A 26960-nucleotide genomic window follows, 5' to 3' on the forward strand; every position below is an offset into this window, starting at 1 on the left:
ACGCCATGCTATCACTGTGTTCCATGTGATTCATTCTTCTTCCATCCAAACCTGGACACATCCACGTGTAGTAGAAAGAGCCCCAGCCCAGCGATGTAGATTCCTGGGTCCCAGGCCCCACGGCACCGCTGTGCTGTGTGAACCTGATAAAGCTCCTCTCGATGCTTCCATTCCCTTCCCCACGATACACTGATGATGCTGGGATGTGGACCAGCCTTCCCAGGTATGGAGTTGGAAACATGGGACACCCCTGTGACTCGTTCCTCTTCCTCAACCCCCACATCTCCAGGGATAATCAATCCCCACCCGCCCAGCATTCTTCTCAGGTCCACCCAGCTCTCTCCGTCCTCCGTGCCGCTGTCCCAGCTCAGGTCCTCGTCTGCCACCTGGAGGATGCAGCAGCCTCGGACCGGGTCTCCCTTCCTCAGCTGCACCCAGCACTCCCTGCTCTCCTGCCCGTTCTCCATACAAGCTGCCCAGAGCGCGATTTTTAAAATGAAAGTATGACCATGCCGCTCCCTTCCTAAGTCTCGTTTGCTCAGTGTTAAGATACATGACAACACCTAGACTCCTGCGCACGCGTGTTGACATGGCTCCCTCTTGTTCCATGTTACCCGCCGTGTCTTGCCTTTGTCCTCTTTCCCTTCCCTCTAAGATCTGAATCTCAGTCTGTTCCCCCGTCCATTTCCCCACAGTAAACTCCTTGAGGGCAGAGGCTTTTACAGCCAAATTCCCAAGGCTGGCACCTGGCTCGGTGCCGGCAACCGAAGTACGCTGGAGGAGTAAGAACTCAGCAGACGAGCGTCGGCACTTGATTTTAATTAAAATCAATAGTTTAGGTGGAGAACAGGACTAGCACAGTGTTTACAATCAACCTCTGGAAAATCATATTTACATCAAGGAAATAAAACAGGCCGGCAGAAGGGCCAGGAGGAGCAGCTTGTCACTGCACTTGGGTGGGACGTGCTGCTGGGGGCACGGAACACACGGAGCACACGGGGCCAGGACGTGGTGGCAGACACAGGGGAAAAACCCCTGGGGAGTATTTGCTCTGGGTTCCAAACCCTCCAGCGGCCTCAAAACTATTCAGCATTTTGGAAACGCTTAACAGGAGCTCTTTACAAAACAAGTGCTGTGTCTTCAACACGTCTGAGCCACACCCATGCTCTGCATTCCAAATCACGCCAAGTCGAAGTACAGCTCACCCCAACATGACGGGATGTCTGTCACACCAAGACCACCCCGTGCCGGGCCACGGAGGGCAGGGAGGGAGCGATCTCGGCTTTACATGTATCTTAGGGAACAACACTCTGGCTACAGCTTTCCCTTTCTAGCCTTCTTTATTTTGGTCATTTATATCGAACATGAGAAAAGTGACATTTAGTACAAATGATTACTAAAGTAATTCCTAGGCTACTAGTAAAAAATAAAGTAAAATTTTAAAAAGTCCCCTGCCTTGTCCATGAAGGTGGCATAACCGTACACAAGAAAAATGCTGTAAACTTATAGAAAAGATAAACTCTGGCTTCTAAACAAAATACAAAATTGATTCTGCCTTTACCCTTGAGTGTTACACAGAAAGATGTAAACCAGTGGACCGGCTGCCACAGCCCTCATCCGCCCCAGCCGTGGAGCGACCTCAGAGTTTGGCCTGCGCCAGTTTTATCTTCAAGTTTTCTCCGAGCTTGTCCATGAATTCAAACGTATTCAGGTAGTCGGAACGCTGCACGCTGGCAGGGGAGGAAGAAAGAAGGCGATTTAGTTTGTCTCTGGTCTGGTAGCAGGAAGAGGAAAAGCCCTAGACATGCCACTTCCTAGCATTCCACCTATTTCTGGAAGAAAATCGGTTAATGTTAAGCTATGAATTTATGGCAGATGACTGTGCTCAAGGTTCATGGGGTGGACCCAAGCCACAGGCGGCCTGCGGAGGCGGCTCGGCTGCATGCACGCACAGCAGGCTCCGTGCCACGCGGCTTTGTGGTACCACTGTCACGGAGCTGCGGTTCAGACGAGTGCCCAGGAACAGAAACCACCCACTTCTTTTTCCCCCCTCTTAAAAACAAAACCTCCTCAGAGTACAGCCAAGCTTCTACTCGCATCCCCACAAACTGTCATCTGTCCTTAAAAAAAGAGTTTTAATGCTCTTAAATCAATCAGTGTCTTACTTAAAAAACAAAAGATGAGCACTAGCTAACAGCATCGTGCTGGCAGCTGCCTAGTCCAACGGGCTGCAAAGGTGACACCCTGCTAGGAATGGGTCCAACACAGCGTGCTTGCTGGAAATTTAAGACTGAGTCTATCCCACTAGCAGGTGCACTGACCCCGACTGAGCTCTCTGAGGACGCAGGGGAGACACGGGAGGGCGTGAGATTGTGCTTCTGGATGTGATGCAGAGTAACTAGCACTGACTCTGAGGGAGGAGTCTCTGACTGGCAGCTAATCCAGCCGGGATCTGGGCTACGTGTTCCAGAAAAGTCCTGGGTCATACACAGGTCCTCAAGCGTCTGACCCCTGGTTAGGAGCCTAAGGAGGGATGATGGTCGACTGGGATCTAACACTTGTGCTGGATCTGTAAACTGAGGAAAAGAGAGAGGTGGAATAAAACAGCCTCACGGTCCCTGTTTCTAACTGTCTATAATCTCCTTCATTGTCACCAATGATCGCCAACCAGATCAAAGGGCAGCAACCCAGCTCAGCACGTGGACACGGTCCAGGCTGCAGGTGACCCTGCAGTCCCATGGGGAGGCCGCCACACCCACCAGCTCCTGCATCAGAGGCAAAGTTCAGCAGCTGCCTAGTTTTGAAAAGGCTGTATGTTCCAAAGGCCTGAAAGCTTTTCCACCTGACCATTTACAGTGTCTCCCGACTCCTGAGCCAGGTGATGAAGGACGATTCACAAAATTCCACAAGCACGGACGCTGTGAGCCTGAGAGGCTCAGTGGCAATCTGACCAGAGCCCAGGGCGTCTTATACTCACTTGGGTAAACCTTTAATACAAGCAGCCAAGTCCTTGGTCATGAAGCCAGCCTCAATGGTCTCAACGCAGACGTCTTCCAAGGCCTTTGCGAAGAAGCCGAGCTCTTTGTTGTTATCGAGCTTGGCTCTGTGGGCCAACCCTCTGGTCCAGGCAAAAATGGAAGCTGAAAGAGAAGAAAAGAGCACACTTCAATCACCCCAGTTGGAGGGATTCTCAAAAACACAACAGGTTTTTTGTTTAGGTGACTGACCTCATCAGATGACATCCACAGGAGCTATAAGCTTTAGGACACGGAAATATTTTACCAAATAGAAACTTAAAAAAAAATCTGCATTTTTGTAGAAGAAATGTTCTGGGTTTTGTTGGAGCGTTAAGAAAGCCCATGTTCATGGTGTGGTAGCAGCACTTGAAGCTTAAGGCATTTACTTACTAGTTGGAAAGGGTCACAATCTCTTCTACCTCGTGTCTGTCTTGGTCTCCTCTTCTCTTTCCAGGCTGTAATCTCTCTTTAAAGGGCTGTCCTTGAAATCTGGCTAGAGGGTCTATCCATGTGGCTTTAGATTCTTAGCCACATGTGACATTTCACTGCACCAGAGGAAAAGGAAAATGCTAGCTGACATTTTTCTCTGTAATGTGTATTCTCCCACAGAATGGAAAAGCATACACCTGTGTGTATTTCAAGAAGCATATTAAAACAGCTCGCATCAGGAGAGCACGTCAGCTGTCGGGTGACAATTTTACACACAAGGTGTTGGGCAGCCAAGGGAACACGGAGTCCTTGGAGACCTCCACTCTGGTTGGAAATCACTGTTGCATAAATGCATCTTACCGATGGGGTTGGTGGACGTCTCCTGTCCTTTCTGGTACATGCGGTAGTGGCGTGTCACGGTGCCGTGCGCAGCCTCTGCTTCCACGGTCTTGCCATCTGGACAAACCAGCACGCTGGTCATCATGCCAAGAGAGCCATATCCTGTAAGGGGCAGAGGACAAGGTGCTGGGTTCAACTGCACAGACAGTACCGCATCTCTTAGAGATGAGAGCCAGTGACTTAATCTTGACAGGTTTCGGGAAACAAAATAAACATGAGCCTGTGGGGTCATCAATAATCCTCCTGCCTGTTAGAAGGCAGGGTCCCCACTCCAGACCTCAGAGCCAGAGTCTGGGAGGGGCACTGCCTCACTCTTCTCTCAGGGGCACCTGTCCAGGAGGGAGGGCTGCATTCCACCCTCTTTCTGTGGCTTCCTGGCCACAGTGGCTGTTTTCCCACCTGGGAAATAGAATAAAAGCACCTACTTCACCAGGCTGTTGGGAGAATTAGATGAACACTCACATGAATACCTATTCACATTCCTTAGAACAGTACCTGCACAGAGTGAGAGCTCAGTACACGACTGTCAGCCTCCAGTGCAGATGCTCTGCTCTTCTGGGAAAGTAAAGATTAAAGAGCATTGCCTCCGGCCATCGAGATGCTCACAGACTCGCTGGGACTGGCGAGAAAAGGCCGGCTGGAAACAGGGTGGGATGGACCCAAGAACATCCCATTGTTCTTCCTTCTCTTTTAACGGTACCAACAAAACCAATTCTGTTCTGTGGTTTCCTATCCAGAGAACCACAGGTCAACTTTTAAGTCCACACGATTGATTTTCTTCTTTCACTACTCTTTTACACTCGAATTCAAAGAATGCTTTTCTCCATTTTTGCTACCTCCCAATAGTGCAAATTTGTAATAGGCTGGTTTGAGAGTAATCAGCATTCTTTGCTCATCTTTGAGCACATCAGAGATTCCCGCGTGGGATCGCTCGCTCCTCTCGTACTACTGTGTGGGTCTGGGGCCTCGGAACACCCTCGGATACTTGTTGACTGGAGTCCAGGACCACAGCCGCGGCGAGTCTGTCTCTCTAATAATATCAGAAGACACTAGTTGGTACCACTGTCAGAACTGAGGACGTAATGACACGTTGGGTGTGAACCCAAAGTTGTTCTTGCCTCTAGAAAAGACCGGATGTGAGGACAGCTCTGCCGCCCGCACTCTGTTTAGTTCCTCGAGGTCATCTTCGTCCCCAGCTGGGCCCAGCTATCTCATCTGCGCCCTGCTGGACGCCGCACATCAGAACTCCTACTTCAAAGCCGGGTGCGCCCCCACAACTTGACATCCATATTGGAAACGTCCCTCCAGTACTCTCTTCCCGTTGCCGCAATTGCGGACATTCAGAAACAGTGAAATGATTCAGGCCATGAGGAACTGCTTCCCTGGCCCGCGTGAGCCACCAGAGTGACGCTCCTTCCCCACCACCCTCGGCACAGCAACGGCAGGATTCGGACACAGAGGAGGGCGAGCCGAGAGCGGTGCGACCCACTTATCTGACACAAAGTTGCCTTTCACCAGTTGGTCTACTGACTCTCAAACTGACAGGAGATGCTTAACTGTCCGTAAGACAGAGAAAAAGTAGTACTTGCTGGGAGGGAAAACGCAATATAAACCCACGCGCATCTGCCAGGGGAGACTTCAGTTTAGAGCTGCGGGGGTAAGGACTGGAGGGCAACTGGGCGCCGGGGCGGCAGGGACGGGAGGCGTCTGTGGGTGGCCATGGCGTCGGCAGGAAGCCCTGGTCCCCGCAGTTTCTGTGAAGAGCTCTGGGTGTCTCTGCTCGATCCTGCGTCTTGAAAGCCAGCGGTAAAGTGTGCTTTATACAGGCCCAGAAGAGTGTCAGGGCTGGCAGGGCAAGATTAGCACCTGCTGCCAGATGAGCAGGTGATGGAGGAGCCCCTGGAGATGAGAGGCCCAAGCCACTGACTCGCCCCTCCCGCCCCATCGAGTGCCCTGGCCTTTTACACAAATTCTCATCAGAGGGAAAGCAGCAGAGGGAAGCGAGTGGCTTCAAGTCAGGCTGGCGCGCTGCCTGTTGGAGGTGCTGAAACTTCAAGGGGAGTAAAGGTTTGAGAGAGAAACCGTGTCAACACCTAAGGCTGGAGCCCAGCGTGTCGACCCACTGAGTTACTTCCTGTGACTTGAGAAAAGTCGCTTCCCATGTCTGAGCTCCATTTCCTCATCTGTCTGCTGAGAGGGTGGACCCTTCATGATTTTACAGAGAGGACAGCACCATCCCTTTCCCAAACCGGAGGACTGAGGCCACGCCCTGTCCTGGGCCCCCTAGCTCCCCACCTTGGGCCACGGAGTCTGACTGCACGTCGCCGTCGTAGTTCTTACAGGCCCAGATGAAGCCGCCCTCCGACTTCATAGCTTGGGCCACCATGTCATCGATGAGCCTATGCTCATACCAGATCTTCTGGGCTTCAAACTGGGATCTGTACTGCCTAAGAAATGAGAGAGAAAGGGAACAAAAGAAGAAAGCGGTTTTGTAGGACACCCTCTGCTCTCCAAGGGTAGGGTGTGCTGGGAGCAGCATTTTTTACTAGAAGCAGCACAAACTGGGGCACTTGACAGACATGGGCTCAAACCCCGCCAATCATTTTCTAGCTGTGAAGCCCGGATCTCCCCACCCGTGAGGCTGGATGAACGAGCCAGCAGCGTCCAGGCAGAGCATTACTTCCCACGCTCAGTGCTCTGCATACTGCCGGCCAGATTCTGGAGACGCAGCTCGCTGTCAGCATGCAACGAGGGGCGGTGGGGAGCCTGTTCCACCACTTGATGCCGTTCAGGAGACAGGGTAGCTGCCAGGCGTGGTGCAGAGAGGGAGCGGGAAGAGGAATTAAAAGGCCTCGCAAAAGAGATCCAGACTCTGAGCCCTGGCCTGCACACTTGCAGCCTAGAGGGAGTGACGCATCTTAAATTTAACATATGCTCACATGTAGTTGAACCCATAGTCACTACAAATGTAGACTGAAGTCCAAACGTCCCCACTGCAGCAGAGTCCAAGCACAGACTCCACTCCAGGAAGAATGCGACTGGGCCACGCAGAAGACGAGAACCGTCTATCACCAACACGGTACCTCTATTCAAACAAACAATTCTGCTCCGAGAAAAGTAAACGTGGGACCCTTATTTGAGGACACATTTACCTTCTAAAAGCAACTGAGGAGTGGTTTTGTTTCACTCCTGCTAAATCTCAGTTTTGCCCTTATCTGTAAGGGATAGTGATGGTTTTCACTTAAGTTGTCCCAGAATCAAAGTAATAATGATGCAAATTCTATACTGTAAATGCCACCTTGAGAAAAAAGAAAAAGGAAAAAATGAACTGTAGTTACTTGTCATATATCTCCTGAAAGATGTCTTTGAAACGTCCGTCGTATTTCTTCAGAATAGTGTTCTTGGTGCTCAGATACAGGGGCCAGCTCTTAGACAGAGCCATCTGGAAAGAGCTGTGTGCAAAATCTTCAATGGACTTGTCTTGATTGTACATCCCCATGGCCACGCCGCCGCCCTCTGTGGGACGCGAGGAGAGAAGAGGAGGAGGGACACGGTTACACTCATCCGCGTCCAAATCCACTCACCACAAGACACCCAATTCCCAGCCCCACGGCCGTGCCCAGGCTCCCAGGTGGACATCCAGGAGTTTCTGAGGCTTATGACCGCAGGGCAGTCAGTTCTAGATGAGGGTATTCTAGCTTGTTTTGAAAGGGCAAAAGAAACGATAAAAACACGGTCTTCAGGATCCTGGAGACACCGAAATACCAAAAACTTGTGATATAGACCAGAAATACACCCAAGAAAGGGTGGGTGATTTTTAAGCTATCTTTTCATACTTTTTAAATCAAACACGTATTTTAAACTCTAAGTGTGCAACCCAGTCCTCAGCCATTGAGAACAATCTGCACTTCAAACACTGAAAGAAAATTCTCACAATCTCCTGGAGGACACTGACAGTTTACACTGTCACTGGCAGAAGTACGCATGCCGCGTGGAATCACCGGTGCCTCACAGCTCTTACTGGTGGGACTCTGTTATTACTGAAGACAGAATTCCAGGGCCAATGGGGCTCAGAACGGGAAAGGCGCTGAAACCAGCAGAACCAGGTTCCGTTAACATGGACTTATTCAGAGGAGGCAAGGAAAACAAAACCTGAGTGTTTTGAGTTTTTGTTTGTGTGAGTACTTCTGACAACTTTAATAGGTGGAAAGATGGTCCTCTGTTCTTTCAACAACTTTTGAGTGCAATTTGCCAAAATGGACCTGCGAATCAGCAGGACGGTGGGAAAGAAGAGGCAAAAACAAACATTTCACTTTCACAGAATAACCAGAAGGGCAAGAAGAAAATTTCAGCAAATATACGACAATCATTTTCAGATACCAACCCTACCAGACCAAAGGGCAGGATTACATGACAGGTGATTTGGGGCTATTAGCGTTTAAGTTAGAGAATTCGTGTGCTACGGAGTCCTGCCCCCCCGTGTTTCCAGAGAAATACACAGTCATCTACAAGTGGCAGCTCCTTCTGTGCTTTATCCACGCCACAGAAGGCACGGAAGCCAGCTACTTTCTACGTTAGATTTTGAGTCCTGCAGAAATGCTGTGGATTCAGGCTGTACTTTTAGGCAGCCATACAACTAACTTTAAAAAACCAGTAATAATGTTGTTAAATGAACTGTAAAAAATAAAAGATGTAGCTCATGATGGACTTAGACATACCTTCAAAGTTATGTACCAGGTAGGTCCTTTTCTGGGATCCATCACTCGGTGTGTAGGTTATCTCTACTCTTCCGGGCCCAGGAACAACAAAATCGGTTGCTCTGTACTGTGTAGGGGAAGAAAAGGCATGAAGAAAAGAAACCATCCTAACAAGATTTACAAAGAAGGAAAAGAACTCATAGACTAGGGAGCTGGAAGACACCCAGACCAATGGGGCTGTGTGGTTCAACCTTCCTTTACTGGAGAGGTGGGGACGAGAGGTCCCAAGTCCCCACGCTGGCGAGTGGCAGTGCACATCACAAATCAGTTTTTACTGGGTGCCTCCCTCACAGGCAGTTTTCTGAGCACTGATATGGAGAGAATAACAGAAGTCTCTTCCCTTAGGAAGCTTACGTCCTAACAAAGACATAAAAGTGAGAACATAAGAGCTTTTCAGGTGTCAAAAGGGGCACAGAAAAAACACACCGCAGGATGACAGAGGAAGAGAAGGGGCCGTGACCTGGAGGCTGGGGGTGTCTTCCTATGGGTGATGACACTGTGGCTGTGGCACTGAAGATGACAGTGGGAGAGCCAATGCCTTGTCCTCGCTCTGTGACAGAGGCTTTAAGCAACTAACCTGTGTCATCTCATCCCCTCATTTGATTCTTACATCAGCCCTATGGGGAGGGACTGTGATACAGTGGAAGTAACATATCAGGGGGCAAAGACTAGGGGTCCAGTCCTCCGTCTCTTCACAATGACAGGCCCAGGACTTGTCTATGTGAAGCACTCGTTCTGGAAGCAGCTGTGACCGGGTGATGACCCTCAGGAAAGGGCCATCCAAGGACAGCGCCTCTCTCATGTGTGTGAGCTCTCCAGTGGAGAGATGTGCCCCCTGCACTAGACGCCCATCAACCCTGCTGCCCTGGGCCCCTCCAGCGACCCAGAAGACTCCCAGAGGCAGGGCCCAGTCACGCACCTGCACCCACACGTTCACGTCTGTGTAGAGTAAGACGAGCGCAGCAGTAAAGACCTGTCAGACAGTCTATGCAACATCTAGTCTAGCGGGATACTCCTGACATAGGAAGCCCTTCACTACAAGGGGTAATTTACTCCCATTTCTCAAAGGAGGACACCGAGGCCCTCAAGCTGCATAAATGCTTTGTACAGGTTTAAGCAAATCTGAAGGGTCAGACAACCAACCTGAGGGTTGGAATTTTCAATCTGGACTTTAATATATGGAACGACCATTCATCCAAGTGACCGACACCAAAACAATAAAAAAGGAGCTAGGACAAAAAAGACATCACTGAACTTGTAAGAACTTAGACTGGTGTTCCAGGATTAGTGGGTTTGCAGTACCCTGGGCCTTTCCTGGGCCTCTGGGAGGCACCTGGGAAGGGAGTGTGCAGGAGGAAGGGAATTCGGAGCCACAGGGTAGCACAAAGTGAACAGCCCTCGAGGACCGGTGGGACCCTGTCCCCAGGAACAGAGTGGTCTGTCCAGGCCACACTGTTTTTAAGGACGACCATATCAAAGCCCTTGGATTTCAGCATTAAGGACTCTTGTTTTCAAGCCTCTTTTAAGATGTAAGCTGCTATGAAGGTCAGAATTTTGATTTTGCTTAGTTGGCAACTTTCTGTTTAATTTGGCAAGAAGCCTACTTTGCAGAGAAGTACAGAAACTATACATTTTTTTCCAAGTAGGAAAGGAATGCTTTAAAGAGACTGCTTTCAGCTACTGAGCCAGTTTTCCCTTATGCATGAAGAGATCATGCTTAATATGATCTTCGGTAGTTCTCAACCCAGTCTGCACATCAGAATCACCTGGAGCTTTAAAACGCTGGAACCCCACAGAACTCAGATCCAGCTGGTTCAGGGGCCTCTCAGGCATTGGAATTAAAACAGAGAAACAAATTTTTTAAAAAAACAAAACAAAACAAACACCGAAAACCCATAAAGGGAACCTATTGTACAGCCAGGGTTGAGAATCACTGATTTGGTTGAACCAGAGGAAGTTATCTATACAAAAATGTCACTATCACATGGTTTAACCTAATAAAAAGATGAAGGAAAAACACATCTGAAAAAAAAACATTTTTGTTGAGAGGGTACCTCTCTGTAAGTTTTCTGTGTTTACTTCTATCTAAATGCATGTAAGCACACAGATATATATATATGCGTTTCTCAATTTGGTACCTTGCTCAATGGGAACAGACACCAAAGATGAGAATAAAACACACAGAAGTCAGAACTGCAGGCAGCCAAAGGCTGTGAAAAATCAAAGTACGCCAACAGGACTTACTTGGTCCCCATAAGCATGACGACCTATGATGATGGGTTTCACCCACCCGCTCACCAGCCGGGGGATGTTTTTGCAGATAATGGCCTCCCTGAAGACAGTGCCACCCAGGATATTTCGGATGGTGCCGTTTGGCGATTTCCACATTTGCTTCAGCTTGAACTCCTCAACCCTCTTCTCGTCAGGGGTGATGGTAGCACACTTGACACCCACGTTGTACTTCTTTATGGCTTCTGCGGCATCCTTAGTGACCTGGTCATTGGTGGCATCTCGATTCTCTATGCCTAAATCATAGCTGGGAGGGGAAATCGTGAGTGTCACTTTCCAGACAGGCTGACAGGGGACTGAGGGTGCTGCCACTCCATCACCACACATCAGTGTATGCACGCCGATGGCGCAGAGCCTGCCCTGCAAACGCACCTGCATCTGCCAAGGTTTAGCCTTAGTGTACCCACACACGCCAATCAAAGAGCACCAAGAAAGGCTGGCTTGCTGGGCTAGGCCGCGCGGTGTGGGAAGCTGGCTACAAGTCAACCCCGGTGATGCCCCTTGACCTGCTCTTCACCAGAGGCAGCAACAGCACTCAAGCAACCCTGTGCAGACTTCCTTCCATGTAGCCAGCATAGAGATGTACCCTAAGCACCATCTTATTCTTCCCTTAGTAAACACTGTGCTCTAAACAGAAGGAGTCACAGGGTGTAAAGGATTTTTTGTACTTCCTGTCAGTGCCAAAAATGCTAATGATTCCTGCCTTAACGCCAGTTAGTCATACGATGACCCTTTCCCTAATTCTTGGGCAAGTCCCTCTGTTCTGGAAACAAGCCTACAGTTTATTGGATCAGCAATGAAATCCAGCAACGGTTTTATACACCCCAGAGTGATAGCTCACTACACACCAACACCTAGACTGCAGGTTACCCAGAGCTGGAGAGAATGTAGGTCATCCACGGAGCACAGAAAATGACGGTACAGCTTTATCTAAAATACATAATACTTTGTCGAAAACAGAAAAAGCAAAACAGTAATGTAACAATTTATTCTCTAAGGCTTTAAACAAGTTTTTCATCTTCCAAAGCGTGCTGACCCATTAAGCTTCCAGATTTCCCTTTTTGCTCTTGTATTTTCCTCTCCTTAGATATCCCAACTCAGACGCAAATGCAAGGATAGCATTCTTGATGTACTTCCAAATAAAAACAGTTCCAAACTGCTTTGTCCTTAAATAATTCGCACGAGCCTAACCAAGCCCCTGCCCTGTTATCTTTGGGCACAGGAAATGCTGCGTATCTACAAATGTCTATTGGTAACTCAGACACGGAGTGTGGCAGCAGTTCTCACGTGTGCAGGAAACATTTTCCTCCGAAGAACCTCCCAGCAAATTAGGGGATTTTTTGTCTTTCTTCTTAACGTTTCTAAGAGAAAAAAATGAGTAAGTTGGCTGGACCACCATCTAGCCTCCAGAAACCAAAACAAAGAGAACCCCTCAAAAAGAACGAGTCACACAATAATAACAGCAGTTTTGGAACAACTTAAAACTTGTGTGAGCCTCCAAAAACTCTTTAGTCTGTAGGCAGGGAGTCTTTTCCTTCTGGGCATAATGACTGTCCTTTAAAACCCCAGACGCCTCTAAGCTAACGAGGCTCAAAGCTTCTTTGCAGCCACTATACCAGCAGGAACTCTGCAAACCCACCTGTTGCCATGTCAAGTTCTGCACAGGAGAGTGCTTGTAAAACGCTGCTTTAACCCCATGGATGACGATTTTTATGCTCCTTTCCTACATGTTTGGTTGACCTCTGCAGTATGCGCTCCTTCTCGTGGTTGCAGTACAGACAATATCAACAGCTAAGGCTTAGGATAACTAAAAAGGGTGCCTAAGGACACCATGTGAATTAAATTTCTATACGCAAGCAAACAACCGGTCCTCAGGACACAGTCTGATGAATAATTCTGGGTCAAGGCAAACACACTTGCAGTTGCCAGCAGTTTGGCTGGAATGTGGTGTTCGCCACTTTATCACGCCGGTTTTCAGCCACTTCACCCTGGTAAAATCCTGTCTCTACCTAGTTCAAATGTACAAAGAGCACGAGCAAATTTATGAAATCACAGAGAAAAAAGGGGAGAATTCCGTAGAGACTTTCTTATCTGTCTCCAAATACTTTCAACACAGGGCAAACAGAGGCTCAACTCTTTAGGACAAAAGGTTTAGAGGAACTTCTCCTAAAAGGTGGGGTTGATCAAACAACTTCAAGGCTTCTTTCTGTGCTAACAATTTATGAAGCAGGCAGAGGCAGGAAGGAAAAGGGGAAGGGTCCACTGAGTGGTGAAGCAGAGGACAGAAAACAGAGCTCGAAGGACAAAACTGTATCACCAGCAGGACCTCTGTTACCCTCCCTTGCACACCCAGTACCTTGTGCCTTGAGGCTACTGATTTATTACAGATAAAACCTGCACAGGGAGCAGAGGCTTGGAAAGACCTGAGAATCCCTTTGCTCCCATCAAAATTCTTCTCTGATGCAGAATAAAAGGTCCAGTTTTTCTAGCAATATGTTACAATTACAATAGAGGACTTTTTTACATATATTTAGGCAGCCCTCCCTGAAAGCGTCATTCGCAAGACACAGCTGTATCTACGTAAAAAGCTGGTTACCCCTGACACCATTTGGAGTGTGCTTCTGCGTCTGCTGTGTGGCAGGGCAATGCCCTCACCTGTGCAAGTCCAGCTCCACGTGGGGAAAAATGAGTTTTTCTTTAATCAACTCCCAGATGATTCGCGTCATTTCATCTCCTTGCATCTCTACCACAGAACCGCCACGGATTTTTTGAGACATTTTGACTTCAGTAAACCTTTAAAAAGAAAAAAAGATATGATACATATCTTGTCATTTATTTCATTGTAGTGTAAAAACAAAATACAAGCAATCTGGAGACTACCAGAGAACAATTCATAACAGCCCGATTGCATAAAAAGCCAATACTAGCAATTACGTTTTCCATTAGAACTGAGCACGTTCTCTGCATAAACCATGTTACATAAAGCAGGTGTGGTTCTGAGTCAGCCCTCACAACAACCTGGTAAGATGGAAATTATTTTTCCATTTTACTTGGATAAAAGAACAGCTTTCCCGAGCCCACCTGGCTGGAGTGTGGGGAGACTGATGCTGCAGCATGCCCTTAATGATGGATCTTATTCTCGATTGTAGGTTTGTCTTAGAAAATGAGATTACTTCCACAATATCATGTTTATTTGAACACTTCTATCCAACTCCTCACTTTACTGGGCCCTCAGGATGAGCAGGGTGATGTGTGCTAGTATTTTCCCCTTTTAAGAGGGTGTTTTGGCTAAAACAACTACCCTTGAGGAGATTCAACAAGTTTTTGCGACTCATGTTTAGGGAAACTTTAAGTCTAAAAGTGAGAGATGAAGGATTACTGGAGAAACTATGTTTTCCTAGAGACAATAGTAGATACCGGGGATGTCACACTAAATACAACGGTGATTTCTCCGTTACAGAAATCTGTGTATAGAAGGGTCCAAGCCCGTCCCTGTCCTGTTCCTCAGTATCCCAACTCCTGGACGGTTCTTCTGGCTGTTCATGGGTAAAGGTAAGCTGCCAGTGGGCAGGACAGGGAAACAGAATTGTTCCAGGAAAAGATATCTTCCTGGGATGTGGGGGTAGCAAATACAAATTGATCTGATTCCTAGAAAGGGCGGGGTGCACCCTTTGGAAGAAGCAAAACTCTGAGGCTTGAAGCAACACCATGTCCCAGGTGTGTCCCCAGAGGCAGAGGAGGGCCCTAAGGTGCTGCAGGCACCTGTTCCCTTGCAAGATGCTCTGATGGAAACTTCCTTATTCCAGCAACATAACTGCAAACTGCTTTCATCTCCTTGAGATACAGCTGAGGCCTGGAAAAGTCAGGAGAACTAACTTAAAAATTACTAGGTAAGAGGCCTATAAACAGCATCTCTTGAAAAATGAAGCTCAAGTCATTTGGCCTTTAAATTAAAAAAATGTCATGCCTCAGTTCCTGTGACAAGCCAGGATCTATTCCTAACCATCCTCGCTTCCCAAGGCGCAATTCTAGAACACTGCTTCTTGGTGTTTAGGAGGTGCCCTAGGCCATTACTGGGGAGCCATCTGGAACTCAACTTGAATAAAAGCAGTAAGCAAACTGGTGTGCATGAGTGGATTATGTCCCATCTGCAATTTCAGGTATAATTTGCAATACAGTTTAAAGTATACGGTTCAGTCATGCTGACCCCACTGTCACATCTGTCCTTGTATTTAAAACAAAACAAAACAAAAAAAGAGGCAGCAAACTGATCTTGGTCTTGATAGCACCTTTCCAGGGCTGTATTCCGACACAGTATTATGCAAGAGCCATGACTTGGCTATTTTTCCTTAATGGCAAATACAGCTACTTGAAACTTCAATACTGAGCGACAGGACTTTTTTAGGTATTTTCTTCTTAGGTGAAACAAACATCTTCTGCAGTAATCTTTCTACATCTCATAATATGCATAGCTGAAACATTTCAGGTTTTCCTCACATTTCTTATCCAGTAAAATTTTACCACCTTTTAAATAAAAAGTAAAGCTCCATTGTAGACCCTGGTTTACTACAACGCAGGCCATTATTTCATGTCTTCTAGATGTCAATTTCGTGGGTTGGGCTTTAGGCTCCACTGGATTCACTTCTCTACTCTCTACCTCAGATTTTGTCACCGCCCAAACCCTGACTTCAAAAGGAAGGACTTTTCCAACAGGCCAGTTCATGTGGTGTGAAAGCAGCTGAATTCCAATCTCCTGACCCGCTTGTCCAGTTGCAGACAATAAACCCAGACTCACAGAGCAGTTTAAGAAAAAAGACTGCTCACCCTGTTTAATTCTATTTCATCAACCCCAAATTTTTAGCCACATTTTTTTTTTCTTTAGCTGAGATCACAAACTACAATCATTTCTGGACAAAAAGTAGTCTCTTGTACAGAAGTCGCAGGACTGAAAGAAACAAGGAAGCGCTGCGCTTTACTGTTGCAAATACCCTGGACTTGCTCCCCTGCGGCGCCTCTGCCGCCCTCCCGGACCTCTGGGACCTGCTGGACCTTCGGACTGCCCAGACCTCCAAGACCTCCAGAACCTTCAGGACCGCCCAGACCTCCGGGACCCCCGAGTCCTCCCGGACCGACTGCCCGCAGCACTGCCGCAGCCTAGAGCCCAGAAGGGGAGTGCTCGTGCTCACCCTCGCAACGTGCAGTCGCCGGCCCTCGCTCCTGCAGACTCGCCGAGCGCGGTCTCTGTCCTAGAAGAACGGAGCAGAACCGAGACCTGGCGTGAGGTTGCTGTGTCCGAGGACTGCGCCGATCGACGCTGCCGGACTACCCGGTCTGCCCGGCTCAAGAGGCAGCTCGGGGCACGCCCGGGGCAGGGGGAGGGGTCGGGTCCGCAGGCGCCCTCTCGGGACGGGGAGGGTCCTCCGGGGACAGGGAGGTCCTCCAGGGACAGGGAAGGGCCTCCAGGGACGGGGAAGGGCCGACGGGGAGGGTCCTCCGGGGACGGGGAAGGGCCGACGGGGAGGGTCCTCCGGGGACTGGGAGGGCCTCCGGGGACTGGGAAAGGCCTCCGGGGACGGCGGGGCCTCCGGGAACAGGGAGAGTCCTCCGGGGACGCGGAAGGGCCTCCGGGGAAGAGAACGGTAGTCCGGGCCCGCACAAGCGCCTGTGGCCGTCAGTGCACTAACCCGCGACCCGGCTGCTCGGTCTCCGCCCCCGGGGCCGCGCTCCGTGCCGGCACAAGCACCAGCCCCGCGCGCCCCCGCACCCTCCTCCCGCGCAACCCGGCGTCGTCCCCGCCCGACCCCGCACCCTCCCCGCCTCCTCCGCCCGGCCGCCCCTCGGCCCGTGCACCGGCGAGGACCAGGCCAGGCCGCCCACACGCTCGAGCCCGCAGGCGCCGCACCTTAGTCCGTGCGGGCACAGGCCGTCCGGGCTCCTGACACCGCCTCCGCAGGAACCGCAGCGCAGTCCAGCAGGCTTCGCCGCCGGCTTTTGTCCACCGGGATCGGCCCCTCGGCCCACTTTCCGGCCACGCCCACTCCGCGGCCCCGCCCCCGACACGCCGCCAATCCCGCGCGCCGATCTCGCCGAGGTGGGCGGGGCCAGGCCCCTCAGCCCACCTCCCGGCCAGTCCTCCGCCCCGCCCACCTCCCGGCCCTGCTCTCGCCACGCCCTTCTGCGGCCTCGCCCCCGACACGCCACCAATCCCACGCGCCGACCTCTCCGAGGTGGGCGGGGCCAGGGGTCGGGGACGGGTCCCCGAGCCTTGGGGCGAAGCCGCGGGTCAGCCTTCCCTGCGCTCCCGGTGCGGGAGGGGCTGCGGCGCCTACTAGACTCGGGGCGCTCCCCGCGGCGGAAGGACGCGAACGCCCCGTGCAGGCTGGACACGCAGCGAGCGGGCCGCGCGGCGCGCTCCCAGGGCTCCGGGGTCTGCCGAGACCCACGCCGCCAGGGGCCCCAGGCTTGGCAGCGACCGAGGGCCCGGCTGCCGCGAGTTCCCAGGCCCATCCCCTTGCCTGCGCCCTGGACGAGCCCGAGACGGGTCACGCCTGGGGCAGAAGGAAGCGTGCTGTGGCGGGCGTGGGGCCGCGTGGGGCGTCTGGGCTCAGCTGGAGCGCAAAGCGCTGTCAACTTGAAAGGCACGCCCGCCTGTTATTTTACCCTCAAAAGGAGTTTACTCGGGAATAGCCCAAACAATCGCAACCGGACACACGCGCGATGCGGCGAAGCCCAGGCAAACACAGCCGGCATGGACAGGGCTGCTTTTATAGAGAGCGGAGAGGGCGGGACTGTCCCAAAGGAAAGTCCATTGGGGGAAAGTGACAGTTCAGAGCGGCAACGGCTTCTCATTGGCCGAGCTGCCGCGTTTCTCATTGGCTGAGCTGTAGCGTCTCTCATTGGCTCAGCTGCAGCGTCTCTGATTGGCTGGGCTGTTGCCCCGGTGAGGAGAGAAGTCTTCCCTCCGTAGAGAAGTAGTTGTACTTCCTGTTTGGTGTAACTGAGGATGTGTGATGGGCTGTGAGAGCTCCCCCTGCAGGCTCTCACGACTCCCATTTAGATAAGGTTTATTTTATTAATTTCCACGAGGTTGATCAGCTGCACAAGCAGGCATGCCACAGTAAATAATTTCTGCCACCACCCAGGGGGTGACCAGGTCTTTATTGGTCCGTACCTGCAATTCCTATTACTACTACATGAATAAACCCAGTTGTCATGTGCATTAGAAGACAGGGATAATGAGATTATTATTTGAGTTCCAGTGAAGCTGGATTAAAGACGTGGAGCCTTAAAAAACAGTGGGTTTAGGAAAAATTGTGTTTCCTGCAGGGAATTATGTTTTGTGTATTCCTTATTCTTGAAAACATGTCGGGGGGGGCGAGGGGAGGAGTATTTTAAATTGTGATTTGTAGGAAAACAGCATGCTTGTATATTGCTGCCCAGGATTCAATGCCCCCAAATTTATTTTTAAAATGATCTCCAGCATCGGGTTATTACAATTACTCTTTGAAGACTGGCATGAAGGGCATGACGCAAAGTGCATTTTGGATACTAGAAGGCACCAGTATTCTTCCCAAGAGAAAAGGAAGAAGGAAAGAATACATGGCGTTGAGCTTGTTAACTTTTGAGGTGGATTAACGGAAAGTAGCAATCACCTCCATTTATTCCTGTAGAAGTGATGGTAGAGTTGTATGAACTCGTATTTTCATCTTGAATATGAGACCCAAAGTCACCTGAGGTTGTAAATTTACTCCATATGCTATCTTTTATTACCTGTTGCCCACTACTAAAATTATTTATATTCATTCTTGTTCCAGAAAGGCTTTAGAGCAGCCTTCAAGATATTTACAATATAGCACTATAAGACATTGAATATAGGTGAAGAAAATGAACAAAAGAGAGAATAAATATAGGAAATTATACCGAACCAAGGTGAGTTTAACCACAAAATATATTCCATCGAATCCTAAACACTGCTAGAAATGGGCTACAAATTTGGAGCTAAGCCAGTTTGGGAGGAAAGGTAACACTTAAAGGCGTCTCAGCATCTAGAACAGTGTTTCCTAAGCCAGTGGTACAGGAACGCCTCTTTCGTTGAAAATATTTTTTGTAGATCCCTAGAATTGACTTATAATATTACCATATATATATATATGCATAAAAGTAGATACATGCTCCTTTGCTGATAGCTGTTATACAAATATAAAATAACAAATGTATAGACAAAATGACTAGAAAGAAAGCTGTAAAACAATACATTGCCATTAACAACATTAATTAAATGTAACAAACTATGTTTGGCTGAAATTAAATTACTGCTTGGAATGTGAACATGAAGCTCATTGCTTACATTCTGGTTCTTTTGAATTTAGCTTGCCTCTTCTGTGGATGCCATATGAGGCTTCATTTAGCACATCAGTTTTCTCTGTCCAGTTAATATTGCATGGCTTGACATCATTTGTCTTTCACTTGGCCAATAAAAAATCTGAATATTTTAATATTATCTGACCCCAAACACTGTGTAAACACAAATAGAAACATGGCCACAAAATTTCTATCATAAGAGACACTTATTCAGATAACAGAGGATTTTCATAAATGTTGGAAGGCATTTGTATTTTCATGTTGATGATCTGAAAAAACAGGAAGTAGAATGAACAATTCATTCTACCTCATGGAGATTCAGTTCACTGAAATTCATTGGCCATGAAGATTATGGGAGAGAGAACAGCGAAGGTGATTTCTAGATTTGGGGTTTGGGTGACAGTGTGCCCTTCAACAAGGAAGGGATGTAGATAGAATCACAGATTTGATGGCCAAGGTAATGAGTTAAATTTAAGGTTTGTTAAGTTTGAGATGCCTTTTGGACAGCAAGATAGAGATGTCCAGGAGGTGGTTAATCACATGTATCTGGGGTTCAGGAGGGGTGTCTGGGCTGGAGAGAGAAATCTGGGAATCTTCAGCATTGTTATGGGCTTAATTGTCCCCTCCCGCCCCTATACATTTGAAGCTCTAACCCCCAGTACCTCAGAATGTGACTGTACTTGGAGATAGGACCTTTAAAGAGGTAATTACGGTTAAATAAGGTCATATGGGTGTCCCTATCAGAAGAGGAAATTTGCACACACAGGATGTCTGTGCACAGAGGGATGAACACGTGAAGAAGCAGCAAGAGGATGGCCATCTGCAGGCCAAGGAGAGAAGACTCAGAAGAAACTAACCCTGGTGGCACCTTGATCTTGGACTTCCAGCCTCCAGAAGTGTGAGAAAATAAATTTCTGTTTAAGCCACCCAGTCTGTGGCATTCTGTTATGGTGGCCCTAGCAGACTACTACAAGCATTTATCAATAGTACTTGAACTCAGAGGGTATGAGATCATCTAGAGGTACAGAGTGAGAAAAAAAGTCCACCTCAGCAAGGACTCTGCAGAACACTTAACATCTTTAAGAGCCAGGTGGAGGAAAAGGAACCCCCAAAAGAGAATGAGAAAGGACCCTCTGGCGGGTAGTAGAAGAATCAGCAGAGTCTGATGGGAGCCAAAGGGAGAGAAATTTTCCAAAATGGAAAGAGTACTACACAGAAGTCAAGGAATACATAGCCTGAAAATAATTTTGGCAAAAGTAGGAGGACCTCATGAATGCACTTTAAGGAGAATAATTCTATCAGAATGATTCTGACACAAGCCATACTGTAGGAGATTGCAGTGCGACTGGGAGGTAGGGAAGGGAGACAAGAAAATTGTTTCAAGAAGATTGATTTGAAGTGAAAAAGAATGCTTTATAAGGTCTTAGTAAGCCTAATTTTTGATGGTTACATCCATCATTTAATTGTATTACTTTCGTTTGTGTCAGTTAGAAATTTGTTTCCTATTTATATATTTGTTTTTTACTGTTTTAAATAACTGACAAACATGTTTAGATAGACTTTTACACTCGAATCACTTCCTTAGGCTTGACTGCTAGAACTGGAGTTGTCGGACTAAGGAGTCTGAACATTTTTAAGGTCCTTGTTCATCCATGAAATTATTTTCCAGGAGGGATGTACATGTTCATGCTTTCACATGTAGTGTAAGAGAGTGCCAGTTTCATTACTTCCTAGCCAGAACTGAATTTCATGATTTTTAAAAATATCTTTGAGTTCCTTACTAAAGAGAACCAGAGCTCCTTAGGGAACTGACTGATTCTAGGCCTGGGGCAAGGATTGTTCAAGATGAGCCTGGTATACCTTAGTGGGTCAGAAAGAAAGGAAGTGCTCAAAAAGTGACGGAGGCATCTCAAATGGATGCAGGAGCCAGCTCCAAGGGGCTCTCACTGGGCAAATCAGGGGTAATCTGACCATCACCATGAGTAGTAGCAGTAATGACTTATAACATTGAAAAAACCCATGAGTCCACATTGATACTGTTAAAAGATAAACTGAGGCATATTAAAAATGTTAAGAGTTTATTTGAGCAAGAGTTGGGTATCAAAAATGTGAAGCGGTTAGGGGCAGTCCACTGACAGGACCTGGGGAAAGACTTTTACAGAAAGCAAAGCAAGGAAGTTACCTGACTGGCTATGGCTTAAGTGAATGCCTTATTTGGGAAAGCCCAGTTGGCTGCTTGTCATTGGTTGTCTTGAGGTTTCAAATTCGCCCCCTGAGGCATTTCGGGCTGAGGTTTTGGTTTGCTCCTGCAGGCAACCAAGGCCTTAGAGCCACCTCAGGCTAGCAGCAACATCTCTGCAAAGGTTTTCTCCAGCTCCGGGGTGGGGGGGGGGGGAGTGCTCCTAACCACCTCCAGTTTGGTGCTGCCCTATTCAAATAGATTTCTGCTCAAATAAACTCTTTAAATTTTTAACATGCCTCAGTTTATCTTTTAACATCATAGTATATGGAGTTTCTATACACACTCGGGTCTTGATTGGGCTATCCTGTTCATACGCTCTCTGGGTCTAATCTAAACTGTCACCTCAAAAAGCAAATTCTCCTGTTATTTTATCCTCAAAATGAGTTTATTTGGAAATAGCCAAAAGAATTGCAATTTGGGATGTGCACACAATGGTGAACCACAGGGAAATCCAGAGAACAAGGGAGGAAGTGCTTTTATAGAGAAAACGGGAGAGGGAGGGACTGTCCTAAAGGAAAATCCATTGCGGAGAGTAGCTCATCAGGGCAGGAATGGCTTCTCATTGGCTGAGCTGCAGCATTTCTCATTGGCTGGGCTGTGGTGTTTCTGATTGGCTGGGCTGTTGCTGGGGCAAGAAGTCTTCCCTCAGGAGTGGAGTGGTTGTACCTCCTGTTTGGAGTAACTGACCATGCGGATGGGGCGGGAGACCTCCTGCAAGCCCTCCCCATCCAGTCTAGTTGAGGTTTCTTTTACCAATTGCCACAAGACTTTGCTGTATGTCTATGAAATATTAACATCTCGTGGGCCAATCAGAAGAGGGGGCTTTTTGCCCGTCTTTTTTAGGAAGGCAGAGACAGGAGCAGATTCTGGGCGGAGAAAGAGTCATTGGTAAAGGGGAGATTGAGGACATGGGGCAAGATCCAGGGCGATGGGAGAAGAGGCCCTTTTCTCCCAGAGAAGAGGGTGGGCAGGCAGGCCAGGGCAGGTGTGGATGCAGGTAAACGTCGGGGGGGAGGGGGTGGTCAGATTGTCAGGGGTCGCACCCAACAGCCAGTCAGGATCATGGGGCTGCTTAGAAGAGCAGCGGTGAGGAATGGGAGGGGAAGCCGAGCACCATCCTGGGACGACTGTTGCGCCTGCTGGGGATGATGACCGGGATGCGCACGGGACCAGCCTCTAGGCTCCATCAGATGCTGCTCTCCAGCAGCTGGAAGACCAACTCCAGGGAAAATGGGAAGAGATTTGCCGAAACCTTAGAGGGTGGAAATTAATAAAGAAACCTCAACTAAACTGGGTGAGGAGGGCCTGCGGGGAAGCCTCGCCCCACCACACGTCCTCAGTTACACCAAACAGGAAGCACCACTACTGCACCACCGCGGGAGACTTCTCTCCGGTCCAGCAACAGCCGAGCCAATGAGAAATGTCACAGGCCAGCCAATGAGAGACACCGCAGCTCAGCCAATGAGAGACGCCGAAGCTCAGCCAATGAGGAGCTGGTGCCGCCCTGAACTGTCACTCTCCCCCAAAGGACTTTCCCTCAGGACAGCCCCGCCCTCTCCCCTCTCTACAAAGGCAGCCCCCTCGCGCCGGCCCCGTCCCCCCCCCCATCCCGCTGTTCTCAGGATTTGTCTCTGGTTCCCCACGGCGTGCACAGCCGGAATGGCACTTGTTTGGGCTAGTTCGAACAGACTCGTTCTGAGGGTAAAGCAACAGGCGAGCTTGCCTTTTGAGATGCAGAATTCAGGGAAACTGGTCCGCACCCTAGGCTTCCCTCCTTCCCCACCGCCCCTCCACCCTCCACTTGCGGGCAGCAGGCGTCGGCACGTCTTCTTCGGCTCAGGACACGATGACGGACCGGCGGCCAGGCCGGGCGACAGGGCGCTGCGCAGCTTCCCCGTCTGTGCCGCACGGAACTGGGACGGGAAGGGCAGCTCTGGCGCGGGCCGCTGGCTCGTCCCCGAGGCAGACCCGCACTGTGCACTGAATCCCCTGGGAACCATCACCAAGTGGGCACAGCGGCGGACTCGTCCTGCAGACGAGTTAGCAACTCGCCGGCTCGTTACGGGCGGAGCATCCTGTCGGAAGCCCTGCCTTCGGTTCGGCTGACACCAGAGTGCCCGCCTCGTCCGACACATACGGTAGTACAGCCCGCCCGGCCGTCAGCTGACCCGGTAGGCCGCTGCTCACGCGAGAAGCGTTCGGCTCGCTTCAGGAGGGCGGAGCGGCCTCATCCCAGACTGAGCGCCCAGCCGCGCGTCGGGTGGAGGGGCGGGGCCCGCGCCCGGCGGCGCTGCGGGTTGGAGGGGAGGGGCGAGGCGGAGCCTCTGCGGCGCTACAGATTGGAGGGGAGGGGCGGGGCCGGCAGCGCTGAGGATTGCCCGGGAGGCAGCGGGGTGGAGCCTCGGCGTTACAGAGGATTGGAGGGGAGGCAGCGGGGCGGAGCCTCGGTGGCGCTGCGGATTGGAGGGGACGACCGGGGCGGGGCCTCGGCGGGTGGCGGGGCCGCGTCCCCGAGTAGGCAGCGCGGCTTCCGGTCCCGCCTGCCGGCGGCGGAGTCCTGGCGCTGTTGCGGCCCAGCGTCCTGCGCCCGAGCGTGAGGGGCGGTGCGGAGGGCCCGGGGCCGCGGGGGGCGGGGTGAGAAGCCTGGCGGGCTGGCTGGGCGGAGGGAGGGCGTCCCGGTGTCTAGGCCCTGTGGCTGGCCGTTCCGGGATAATGCGGGGGCGGCCTCTCGTGCGCGCCGTCGGCGTCCGGGAGTAGGGAGCGTCCGGCGCGGCGGCCTGGCGGGCGCGGCAGGCGCGGTCCTTCCGAGGCGCTCGGGTGGGGCGCGGACGGCGGGCCCGCTCCGTCTCCTCGGCGGAGCGGGCGACTCCCGGCGGGGCGGCGTCCTGGCCTTCCTCGGGGCCTGCGGCGCGTCCCGGTGCCTCCGCCCTGGGTCGCGGGAGGCGCGGAGCGTTTCAGAGACGGAGCGTGGGACGCCCGACTCCGGGGTCTCCGCCGGCTGAGCGGCGCCTGCGCCGGCCCCGTGTCCGCCCGGTGCGCCCCGCGAGAGGCAGGGCCGCCCTGGGCCGCGGAGCGCGCAGCTGGGTGACTCCGCGGGGCGGGGCGCCCCAGGGGCTGCGCTCGCCGGGGTCTCGCGGTGGTGGTTCTCGCACCCGGAGCCCAGGGGCGCTGGTGTCCGTGGGACGCAGGCCTGAGGGTGGCGGCTGCCCTGCGCTCTTCCTCAGGGGTGGTCTCCCCCTGTAGCTGTTTGTGTTTCCTCTGCTCGCCCGCCCTGCCTTTCCAGGCGCTGCGCGCCGGGGCAGAGCTGTCAGGCCGTTAGAGGGAGTGTCCCTGCCGCCCCTCCGCCTTCCCCCCAACCCCTCCCTCCCTCCCCCAACCCGCTCCTTCCTTCCCTCCTCCCTCTGCCCACTCCCTCCCTCCCCCCCCACCCCCGACCCGGCTCCTTCCTCTCCTCTTTCCTTCCCCCACCCTGCTTTTTCCTCTCCTCCTTCCTCCCCCAACTCGCTCCTTCCTCCCCCCATCCCGCTCCTTCCTCTTCCTCTTCTCCTTCCTCTTCTCCTTCCTCTTCCTCCTTCCCCTCATTCTAATAAACATTTGTTGCCAAAATTCTGTTCAAGTCAGTGGTTTCGTTTCTGCTTTAATTTAGTCAGTCAGTTAGATTATTAATCAGGAACATCTTGAGTAATTAGAATTCAGGTAGATAGAGCTACAAAAATAATATTGCTCTAAAGAAGAATTCTGGGGTGAAACTTGGGGTCTGGTTACAGCTCTACCGCTGACTAGCTGTGTGACCCTCAGGAAGATTCTCAGGTTCCCTGTGCAGTGATGCCTCACGGGTGAAATGTAGTGATGAGGCCAGCTCTGTGGACCTCCCAGGGTTTTTGTAAAAATAAAAGGAGACTGTAGATAGGACTTTGAGAGTGAAAAGCGTTTTATAAGAGTGTAATGTTCTTTTTGTGAAGTATAAATTAGGTTACAAACCATGGCATTTTAATGACTAGAATTATTTGTAGCTCATGGTTCTCTTTTATTTGAAGTGTTAATCGATATGGCAGAAAATACATCAGCATTTTTCTGTAGCCTCCATCTGGGCATGTGGTCAGCTTTACTGCTTTGGTTGAATTATAATTTTTGGTTCTTTAAAAGAAAAGCCCTTTAAGATCTTCATTTTAATGCCACATGAGTTTAGGCTCAAAAGCTGAAAATCCAGGTTCCTGTGCCTGGGAGGAAAGATGATGGGAACAGCTTGTTGTTTTGCTGGTTCTCACGGGTGAGGAGGCATAGTCTATGGTCATTTTTTGAGTTTGTATAAGAGCGTCATTAAGGGATGACTATTTCATTTCCTTTTCTTGGAAGTATTTTTTAAAAGAAAAAATTGAGATAAGACAAATGAAACTTTGAGGAATTTATATGCTTGCGTAAAACCAGTTTTCCCCATAGCTTTAAAAAACTATTATTTCCAAAAAATCGTAAAGTGAAAAAGATATAAATTATGTGAAAGTGTTTTTCTTTCTTTTTACCTGTTCACATCTATGCCTTGCCTCCAAGTTTTTTTTCCCCCCACCCCGAGGAAGATTAGCCCTGAGCTAACATCTGTCAGTCCTCATCTTTTTGCTGAGGAAGACTGGCCCTGAGCTCACATCGGTGCCCATCTTCCTCTACTTTATATGTGGGATGCCTACCACAGCATGGCTTGCCACGCAGTGCCACGTCCGCACCGGGGATCCAAACCTGTGAACTCTGGGCCACGGAAGCAGAACATGTGCACTTAACCGCTGTGCCTCCAGGCCAGCCCTGCCTCCAAGTTTTTAAGTGTTGATATTTTCTGTAATTTGAAGAGTCCAGGTGAAAGTTAGATTGGCTGTATCATTGTGGTTTCAGATGATCGAGCTTCCTCTGTACGCCGGGGCTGCAGTGTTCTCCACTCTTAGTTTGGAGTCTGTGCTGAACTGGATTTATTTGTTTTTGGTTTTCATGGGTATGAATTTTCAGTCAGAATTCTCGATATTTGGATGCTGTTTGGAAGCTTTTTTGGGCTTTCTCAGGAACTCATATCTTTTGCTTATTTCCTTTGTTTTTTAGACTCATGAAATGGCCACAGATGATAAGACTTCCCCAACATTGGACTCTGCTAATGATTTGCCTCGCTCTCCTGCTAGTCCTTCTCATCTCACACACTTTAAACCTTTGACTCCTGATCAGGACGAACCTGCTTTTAAGTCAGCATATAGTTCTTTTGTAAATCTCTTTCGATTTAACAAAGGTAAGACCTAGTCTTAAAGATCAGAGAACCTACAATTCTGAGTCTATGAAATTCTCTTGTTCAACTTTCGTGCTCTGTCTTTGCAAGAAAGTGAAATATTAACATGGAGATGGCTTTAGTCATAGGTCACTGGAGTTTACTGCTTAAGAAGAGAAAGCTAGAATTTTCACTGCCATCTTATTAATTATTGGCAGCTGAAGATC

The 26960-nt window shown here is 50.0% G+C and overlaps 2 protein-coding genes across 17 annotated transcripts in view; one reads left to right on the forward strand and one right to left on the reverse strand.

Moving 5' to 3' along the window:
- Window positions 1-799: 799 nt before the first annotated feature.
- Window positions 800-16944, reverse strand: IDH1 (isocitrate dehydrogenase (NADP(+)) 1). Its single transcript, XM_014836422.3, has 10 exons — window positions 16794-16944; window positions 16078-16137; window positions 13547-13684; window positions 10847-11138; window positions 8564-8669; window positions 7184-7361; window positions 6141-6292; window positions 3807-3947; window positions 2978-3140; window positions 800-1730 (listed from the first exon to the last, which is right to left on the reverse strand). Exons 3-10 carry the CDS (start codon window positions 13666-13668, stop codon window positions 1640-1642), a joined length of 1245 nt encoding a protein of 414 aa, XP_014691908.1. The 5' UTR covers window positions 13669-13684; window positions 16078-16137; window positions 16794-16944; the 3' UTR covers window positions 800-1639.
- Window positions 16945-23949: 7005 nt separating this feature from the next.
- PIKFYVE (phosphoinositide kinase, FYVE-type zinc finger containing) overlaps window positions 23950-26960 on the forward strand; it is a 77026-nt gene continuing 74015 nt past the window's right edge. For 10 of the 16 annotated variants that reach the window (XM_044768277.2, XM_044768285.2, XM_044768286.2 and 7 more), the window contains exons 1-2: window positions 23975-24128; window positions 26577-26757. In XM_044768277.2, the coding sequence (XP_044624212.1) occupies window positions 26586-26757 (172 nt within the window). In that variant the 5' untranslated portion in view covers window positions 23975-24128; window positions 26577-26585. Of the gene's footprint in view, window positions 24129-26375; window positions 26473-26576; window positions 26758-26960 lie in introns of all 16 variants that reach the window. The other 6 variants (XM_044768279.2, XM_070508492.1, XM_044768278.2 and 3 more) reach the window with 4 other exon arrangements.

This window comes from Equus asinus, chromosome 4, assembly GCF_041296235.1.
Source record: "Equus asinus isolate D_3611 breed Donkey chromosome 4, EquAss-T2T_v2, whole genome shotgun sequence".
Taxonomy (NCBI): Eukaryota; Metazoa; Chordata; class Mammalia; order Perissodactyla; family Equidae; genus Equus; species Equus asinus.

Excerpts from the sequence above, each read along its gene's own strand:
- IDH1 (XM_014836422.3), bottom strand. The coding sequence starts at position 13,668 with ATGTCTCAAAAAATCCGTGGCGGTTCTGTGGTAGAGATGCAAGGAGAT. Across the intron at positions 11,139-13,546 it reads GTGGAGCTGGACTTGCACAG|CTATGATTTAGGCATAGAGA; the intron begins GTGAGGGCATTG and ends TTCCCCTCCCAG. Across the intron at positions 8,670-10,846 it reads GTCATGCTTATGGGGACCAA|TACAGAGCAACCGATTTTGT; the intron begins GTAAGTCCTGTT and ends TCCCCTACACAG.